The following is a 9,039-nucleotide window of genomic DNA, read 5'->3' on the forward strand; positions in this document are numbered from 1 at the left end:
TAATGGTGTAAAATTACAGAGTTGTTGTTGTCTTTTGGCTTGAAATAATCCCGTACTTTGGACACTTTCTTCTTCATCACTCGCTATTTTCTCTCTCTTCCTCCACTTTGCCAACAGCGGCATCATAATCACATCGTGTTCACTTGATCACAGCTTAAGCGAGATGGGTGACTAATATTTGTCCGTGCAAAACAGTGTGCTCTATAGATATATATGGATTTAATGAAGCCTCGATGCAAAGAAGTTGCGTCAGTGCTTTTTAATAATCCAATTTATGCGATTTATCCAATTTATGGATAAATCGTTTCAGCCCTATCGGCCACTGTAGGTTCTCCTACACCCTTGGGACGGGATCAGTTGGTCGCAATCTGCATCAGTGTACGCAATCTGTTGAAATCATTGGGTATGAGTTTGAAAATGCACATATTTTCTTATTTTCTTAATTTAAAAATGTAAAGAAAAGCTTAAAAATATCCTGCTTCACCTTTTGCAATGAGGAATTATCTGACATTTTCAGTTTTACCTCCAAATGAAGGGTGTAAATAATCTGGTCAAATTTGTTTTGTTTACAACCAATCTGATCCCAGTCTGATCGTGTTGCTTGCCTGTCTGACTTTATATCAGATGCCAGATCTCAGCTATTACTATGGTGCATACAATGTTACATGATGGCCAAAACAACAAAAATAAGGCTAATGTTGTTTTTTATAAAGCTGCTTTAAGCACGATGTTAATATTACCAATGGATCAGATTATTACTTCTAAATAAAGTGTGATAATTATCACTCCACTGCTTTTTCACTTATTTGTGTCTTTCAGCTCATTTTGGTTTACTGTTTTTAGTGAAAAAACTCAGATACACTAACTGTACACTACCTGCCCATCACCAAACATCTAGAGTTGGTGGAGACCAAAAACAGAGCTAAAAAGGAGAGTGAATACTGGACTTCGCCAGATGGCCAGAAACTGCAAATTAATGCTAATGCAACTCTCTACTGAATGTGTACATAAATAAGCAACTATTAGCTAAAAATCTGTTTAGGATTGACAGCCATCAACTCTATAATGTGATTATATTTCTTGTGTTTCCACCGTCCCCAGGTGGCTAAAGATATCAGTTAATACAGGTTTGACGTATATAAATACATATGAGTTGTCTTTGATATCATTGTTGTCTTGTTGTTTCTTGGGTGGTTCCTGTAGAATTACTTCCTGCTTCCTGTTTGTTTGGAAGTTTGACAGCTGCAGTGACGTATTGACTCACAGGAGACGCCCTCAGTTTGAGGTGGTGTCGGTCACATGCAGAGGCAGAGTGGTGCAATAACAGATCAGCACAAAAACATCACCAACATGAAAAGAGCAAAGATATGAGTTGTCAGAGTAGTTCAGTTTAGATTTAGGATTAGACTATGGAGGGTGACTGTATTCAGTGTGTCTGTGTTTGCTAGTGTGTGTGTTGGTTCCAGGTGCTGTCCCCAGTGCAACCTGAGCTGGTCTTTATGAATAAATAATTCATGTGAACCAGTCAGCTCGCAAGATACGTAGCTCCGGCTTATTCTGCCTTTTGCCCTCCAAAGGACAGATACAGCCCCACACAAATACACACACACACACACAGATAATTAGGCGCAAGCACAGTACAAAATATTTCTAATATTTTTCAGCTTCAGGATTCAATTTCAGGGCTTCTTTGTTTTGTCGTGACACCTGGAGCAACCTCACAGATCATGAATCCTGAATAGTAAGTGATTTTTCATTCCGTATCCTGTGTGTTTCAGTGTCGTGGTGTTGTAAATATCCAGTTCCGACAAGACATATACTGTATGCCACTGACAGACACTCATATCTGCTCTTTAACAGTGACTGACGTGAAATGTTAGGGCACCGTTCAAGACCATGTAACATCCTTGTTTTTGACCAGAACATCCAGTGTTCAGGGAGATACATTTGTGTTTGTTGATGTGTAACTCTGCCCTATATTTAAATACTGATGTAACTGGACCTTGTGTGCAGACACTAATGTTTTAGCTCCATCCTGTGTTTCAGTATAGAGTTTTTTGTATGAAAAACAAAGAATAAAACAAAAGATCTTATAGTTTGAACCGACTAAGGGTTAATTGTCAGGTGTGGAGTTGTGAATCAGGCGTCCATGCTTACAGAAGAAAAGTCCAGTTCATTTTCTGCATTAACACGTTCTCATTCCTGACTCGTCGCATATCGACGCTTGGTCAAGGCCGTTTTAGCGTTGCTTTTGAACACCCTGGGTACCCCTTTTACATAATTTTTAGACGTCTAGGGCTCATGCTAGTGTTTCGAAACATCGCCATTTTGACACGGCATGTTGTTTAAGTTGTGAAATTTTGCAATTTGGTTAGGTTTAGGCACAAAAAGTACTTGATTAAGGTTTGAAAAAGATCATGGTTTGGGTTAAAATAACTACATACGTCAAGTTAACATGTAAGTTAACTAACGTCACTTGCGTAACTTAAATAAAAATTTTTAATGTTGACTTTTTATCCACTGACTCCTGGTTCAAAGTCCGGGTTCTGGCCCTCCAGCCACCCCAACCACCTCCTTACTCTGTCTTTTCTGTTAAATATGAAATGCCTACCTTTACTGTCAAAAACTGACACTACAGGGCTTCCCCCAATGCGTTGAACTATGACGCTATAGGGATCCCCCGTGCGTTACAAACTAATTCTTATGAGTCTTGACCTTGCGTCCGTATGTGACGAGTCAAGGAGTGAGAACGGGTTGTCTGCATAGGGAATTCTAGGTCAATTGCATTTGGACCACTAGACACCTGTGGCTGATGGAGTTGTAGTCCTTAGAGCCAGTTCAGTTGTCACACTAAACCAGCAAAGACAAATCAAACAGTAGTTTGTGTGTGTGTGTGTGTATTTACATGTCTACACAACAATGATACTGTATTTTGAAAGGTCTTCACTGTTTCAAGATTTGTAATCTGTTTCACAAAATGCTAACAGCTCAGTGAATTGCTGTTTGAAAGCTGGTTTGACTGGAAACATAGTCCTTAACTATAAAAGACAATACTAAAGAGACTAAATAAAAACATTAAATACGTGATCAAGCAAACTTGGAGATGAGACGAAAATATTTTTAGTGGCGAGAGTGATAATTCATTTTTTCTCTGCCAACATAAAGTGGAAAAGATGTTGGCTGTGTTTCAGGCTTGCTGTGGTTACAAGGGTGTGCATCATGCCACCATCTGTGTCTGTATCTGTTAAATAAAAAATATCTGCATTCACAACTATATTTGGATGTGCACCAGATGCTGCTGGGAAATATTGGGTGCTGGGAGTATTTTTCAGAATGACAGGTTTTCTTTGTTGGCAAATGACAATATTACAGTCTGGTTTTCTAAGGATTCAAGAAGACATTTAACATTTGAACTAGGTAGCTGTTACAAAATCTAACATCATAATTAAATTATCTCCAAAAATGACCACCTTTTCCTTCATCCTAGTTAAAGACACTGAACAGCCAAATGTTTTTATGTGTGCGTACATCTGTGTGTGTGTGTGTGTGTGTGTGTGTGTGTGTGTGTGTGTGTGTGTGTGTGTCTTCCTCCAGTGACTACCTGTTCAAACTTCTTCTGATCGGTGACTCTGGGGTCGGAAAATCATGTCTGCTGCTTCGCTTCGCGGTAGGCCTGTAAAAAATGGTGCGTTCCATTTACCTCGGAATGACGTCACACCCGAGTTGACAGCGTTACAGTTTACAAGTCGGAAACCTCGCTCAACCAGCCATTGTTAGCCTGGTTAGCCATTGCTATGCCAGTTGATTAAAAAAAACACGTCCACAGTTGGACAGCACTTTGTGTACGATAATATCTATGAGGCACAAGTACACAGAAGTGCTAATAAACAGTATAAACTACATCTTTCACTAACTGTTAATACTCGCAGCAGCCATCTTGGATCACAAAGTCGGGTAGTGGGGTTCTCCAACTTTCCAAGTTGGAAATCCTACTTAAGGGAGCGTTCCCTTTGAAATTTTCAACTTTGGACTCGGAAATTCCAACTTCCCATGTCAAATGAAACGCACCATCAGTGCCAGTCGACACCAAAAAAACCCATACACAAACACATTTTAATCCAAACAAACACTTTACTGCTTGTTGTTGTTGATCATATGTCTCACACACCAGGATGACACCTACACCGAGAGCTACATCTCCACCATCGGAGTCGACTTCAAGATCAGGACCATCGACATGGACGGGAAGACAGTGAAACTACAGATTGTAAGAGACTGTTTATCAGACGTAGTCAATGGGATGGCGGGCAGTGGGTGAGTTGGGACTGAATGAGTGTGTGTATCCCTCAGTGGGACACGGCAGGTCAAGAGAGGTTTCGAACCATCACCTCCAGCTACTACAGAGGAGCTCACGGCATCATTATCGTCTACGACGTCACTGAGCAGGTCAGTGTGTACGTTTGTCACATCATCAACAACATAATAGGGGAGAGTTTGAACAATAACTTCTCTCCTCATCTCTTCTTTCTCTCTGTCTTTTCTTCCCAGGAGTCCTTTAACAATGTGAAGCAATGGTTGGACGAGATAGATCGGTACGCCTGTGAAAACGTCTCACAGCTGCTCGTGGGAAACAAGGCTGACCTCGTTGGTAAGAAAGTGGTGGACGCAGCCACTGCTCAGGTAACACGCTACACACACCCTCCAAATACTATTAAACAACCCCAACCATCACTGTAGCAGCTGTGAGGCTGTTTTCTTAAATGCAAGAAAGCAAAATTGGGTGCTTCAAAAATGGAAAGAAACTTTGCTATTGTAGATGCTATTCACTCGTTTGTGTGTTGAAATGTTGGTACCAGAGGAAAGGCAAAGTTGTTATTTGAGTCAAACTTGAATGCCAACATTAGCATGGTAATATGATAACAGTAGCATGTTGACATGCTAATGTTTTGCATGCTGTGTTGGCAATAACTTTTAAAGCTGTGTTTGAGGGGGATTAATCATTACTCAGTCATTAGTTGAAGAGGTCCTGTCATATACTGAAGTGTTGGACAAAGAGAGAGTTTGACCTGATAGTGGTGCTAGATTAAAACAGTTTTTTTAATTAATTTTGGGAGAATTAAATTTTTCCTCCACTAGGCCTACATTTCCGCTACATTAATCTGGTGGCTGAGCCCGCTTTTATGTCAGGGCTTCAAATACAGATGCTTTGAGCCTGACAAAGCATCGGTATTTGAAGCAGAAGTTACCCTTCAGTGCCCATATGAAATACCCTGGGCTTTCAAGTAACTCCAATGTAACCCATCTGCCATCACATAATGTACTTATTTTAATCAAAAACACAATTTTTTCCTAAATCTAACAAAAAACATGATCTTTTAAAAGGTTAAGTGTGTAAGATTTGGTTGCAATTCACAACCTCACAGCTAGATGCCACTATCTCTCCAGTCTACCGCTGGCCCCCACCCTTTTGAAAGAGCATAGCACAGCTACGGTGGCTGACACAGCACAAAAGGTGTCTCTTCTGAGACAGCAGAGAATAGCCAATCAAGAAATTAGATTTCTTTAGGTATATTTATTAAGAAATTATATTAAGTTAATTATTCAGTAAAACCATGTGTTATTGTGACTTTGCCACTTACATAACATGGAAAATGTGAGCCAAGAGTGTGAAACACTGTCACTGTTTCTGCACCACAGTCCATTATAAACCACACATTAAAATTTATACACACATTGACAAGGGAATTCATTCTCTCTGTGATCATGGACACTCGCCAAAACTGCCCGCTAGCAATAATATCTGGCCCGCTGCCAGATTATGGTGCTTTGATAGTGGCAAAAAATATAAATAAATACTTTGATAGTGGTGCTGAAATAGATCTCAGTTATAATAATACATAATCACTTCCTCTTTGTGGCTTTTGCCTGCAAAATAAAAGCGCGAGAAGCTTGTTTGCTGTAATGTTATATTTGGAGTTGAATTGAGAGCTTTTATTCATTCTGAGGTAATAAAAACATAACGGTTTATTATGTAAGGTCTTTATACACATCTGAAAACATAGTTATGGATCTTATATTGCATTTCTGTCAATAGATCCTCAGAAATACAGTATTATACACTGGACCTTTAATAAACCTAAAGGCGTTTCATGGACGATGAAGGGTATTTTATGCTTCACATACGGATGCTTTGTCAGGCTTTCTCATAGCGGTGGTATTTGACACCCTGAGATGAGAACATGTTGGAAGGTTACAGTTACTTTCTAGAGTTTTTACATGCAATACATAACGTAAACTCATACACTGTGATGCTCTGTTGGAGTTTTAAAAATACCCAACCAAGTATAAAGCTGTTACACCACTACAGTATTATTTTGTTTACATGTCAATTCATCAGTAATTTAAGTGGAGATTCATTTTCACAATGAGACCTTACTAACTTTCAAGCATGAGAACATTTTATTGCCAATACTTAACACTTAATTATAACTTACTTATACTGAAGTATTTGTACACTGTCGTATTGATACCTTGTAATGATTTTGCATATTAATTGTGATTTTTTTTTTTTTTTTTTTTTTTTTTTTTTACACGTTTGCTTCCTTTCTGGATTCCTTCCTCCATCCCTTGTTCCTTTTCTCCCACGCTCCTCTGTCTCTCTCCAGGAACTGGCCTCATCTCTTAAGATCTCCTTCCTGGAGACGAGTGCTAAGAGCGCTGATAACGTGGAGAGGGCCTTCCTCACCATGGCCTCTGAGATCCACAAGCGCCTGGCCAGTGAGGGAGGGGGGATGCAGGGGGAGTCTAAAGAGGCCAGGGCCCAGAGCGCCAAGATCAACAGCGCCCCTCTGTGGCTGGGAGGGGAAAAACAGACGCAGGAGGCCAGTAACTGCTGTTGAGCAGGAGACAACAACCTGATGAAATGACTACAATGATATGTACACTGTACAAAACTGAGGGGTGTCATTTTAAACACACCCACTTGTCTAGTTTCACTATGTGATTGTGTGTTTTGAAGACACATATTGTCAGAATTTTGACATCTTTGCTATTGAACAAAAAACAAATAAAATGTGGCTTTTCAGGAGGAAAGATAGTGTTTTTAGCTTGAGGACAATATATTTTTTGAGCTTGGTATTTTTGAATTAAATATATAATGGAATTTCTGCTTTATTAAAGAGCAGAGAGAAACAGGACAGATCACAGAAAGATTTGCAACTCGGCTAAATGAGGACAGTGTGGGTGAAAAGGTTTTTAAATACAAAAAAGGGACATTTACTGCATCACTCAAGATAAAAGATGAAATGTGCAAAAAGTGGAATTGCAAAGCTGCCTTGTGAAAATGGCAATATTTGAATATTTGTTCAAACTCACACAGTATGGGAAGAGTTTTACCCCAAAATGTTATATTAGCAGTTTGAGCTACAGTTATGGATAGTGTTAAACTGTCGATTGCCATCATTTCCCTGAGAGGTGATTTATCATATTTACCAGCTTTTGTTGTAGTCTGCATGTTGTTTGTTTATGTCAATAAACACTTATGTTCTTGGAGTCTTGACGCTGAAAATATGGGTGAAAGATCTGATATTTACAGCACTCTCTCTCTCTTGTTAAGGTCTGGTTAAGTTCAGGCTACAAAAACTTCTAGTTAAAGTAAGCAAACCAACACTGAGTGGTACGAGACATGAAACACCTTGTCCAGAGGCAGACACACATTTTGTACTCAAAAGGAACATGTTAAAAAAATTATATCATAGGTTATTTGAACAAACTACAGACATAGTTCTGCTATCAAGCTGACTAATGCAAAGTGTAGGACGACACTTGTAGCACGACTATACTAAGGGCTAAAAGTCATTATCTCAGCCTTTGCTAGTCCTACAACTTTTTTGAAATTAAATATTCATGGAAGTCCCCATTTAAAATGTAATTTAAATAATTATAAATTGACCTGTTAGAGGCTCTGTAATGCATCACAGCCAGAAAGGGATCTTAGGCTCTGTGTGTGTGTTCAGGGATGTTCAGATGCTGCACCATTCAGATATGTAAACACAGTTGCAGCGATCAAAGTAGGAGGAGATGACATGGAGGATTTGCTATATTTTTGCACAGCACTGATCTAATTTTATTTTCTGATTCTGATATTTCTTAATTCCATAAAGTTAGACTTTAAATGTGTGAATTGGAAATAACTTCAAGATTTCAAACCAAAGAATTTGCTGTCAAAGAAAAACCCCCTCATCTGAAATCTGTTCAAAGGCAATAAGGCACACCTCAGCTATGTAAAATATTCAGTTAGGAAATAAGAAGACATCCAGTTTTCAATAGCAGCACAGCAGCTGTTCCACATTATTAAACCTTTAAAAGTAAAGTATTCTCACAGGATTTAATTCAACATCCAATGTCTGTAATTATGACAAATTGACATTCTCAGGAGATATCAGCCTGACAAATATCACTTGGGGATGTGAAGTGATTTCTCATAATTGCCTGACAACCCTGAATATGTTATATTAGGGTCATTTTTCACATGAATCAATACTGTTGCTCTGGCCTGAGTGACAAAGTCTCACAATGATTCACTGCAGATTGATTCCTCTGTCAGCTGTACATTATTTCAACAGGAGAGTCTGAAATTTATCATGTAGAATCCGTTCCTCATGGGAGTTAAACAAGAACTAAAAAACACTATTACCTCTGACTGTAGAGTTTATAGTCTATCCTGACTTACAGCAGGAGGACAACTCCTGGGAAAGAGTGTGACGTCACAGTTTTAGTACACCCCCACCTGTAAGTGGAAATAATATTATTATTATTATTTTATTATTATTTTATTATTATTATTATTATACTACAGTTTTTCTGAAAGTTGAGTATTTGGAGTATTAAACAAGAGAAAATGTGTGGGGGCTTTATGTGTTTACTAAGGCACTAAGTTAACATATGCAAACATTAAACCCCCAAATTTATATAAAGCTTAAATCTCAATTATATTTGCAGATGCAAAAATAAGTGTACATAATTCATAGCATTTTGTTT

The 9,039-nt window shown here is 38.6% G+C and overlaps 1 protein-coding gene across 1 annotated transcript; it reads left to right on the forward strand.

Moving 5' to 3' along the window:
• The first annotated feature begins 1,727 nt into the window (after nt 1-1,727).
• On the forward strand, nt 1,728-6,948 carry LOC123985737 (ras-related protein ORAB-1-like). Its single transcript, XM_046073572.1, has 6 exons — nt 1,728-1,741; nt 3,595-3,667; nt 4,172-4,267; nt 4,351-4,446; nt 4,549-4,680; nt 6,666-6,948. The coding sequence occupies exons 1-6, from the start codon at nt 1,728-1,730 to the stop codon at nt 6,897-6,899; spliced, it is 645 nt and encodes a 214-aa protein (XP_045929528.1). The 3' UTR covers nt 6,900-6,948.
• Nucleotides 6,949-9,039: the final 2,091 nt, after the last annotated feature.

The sequence above is a fragment of the Micropterus dolomieu genome, linkage group LG17 (genome assembly GCF_021292245.1).
Source record: "Micropterus dolomieu isolate WLL.071019.BEF.003 ecotype Adirondacks linkage group LG17, ASM2129224v1, whole genome shotgun sequence".
NCBI classification, from domain to species: Eukaryota; Metazoa; Chordata; class Actinopteri; order Centrarchiformes; family Centrarchidae; genus Micropterus; species Micropterus dolomieu.

Coding starts and splice junctions, on each gene's coding strand:
- LOC123985737 (XM_046073572.1), top strand. Junction 4,268..4,350: donor AGACAGTGAAACTACAGATT/GTAAGAGACTGT, acceptor TGTATCCCTCAG/TGGGACACGGCAGGTCAAGA. Junction 4,681..6,665: donor TGGACGCAGCCACTGCTCAG/GTAACACGCTAC, acceptor GTCTCTCTCCAG/GAACTGGCCTCATCTCTTAA.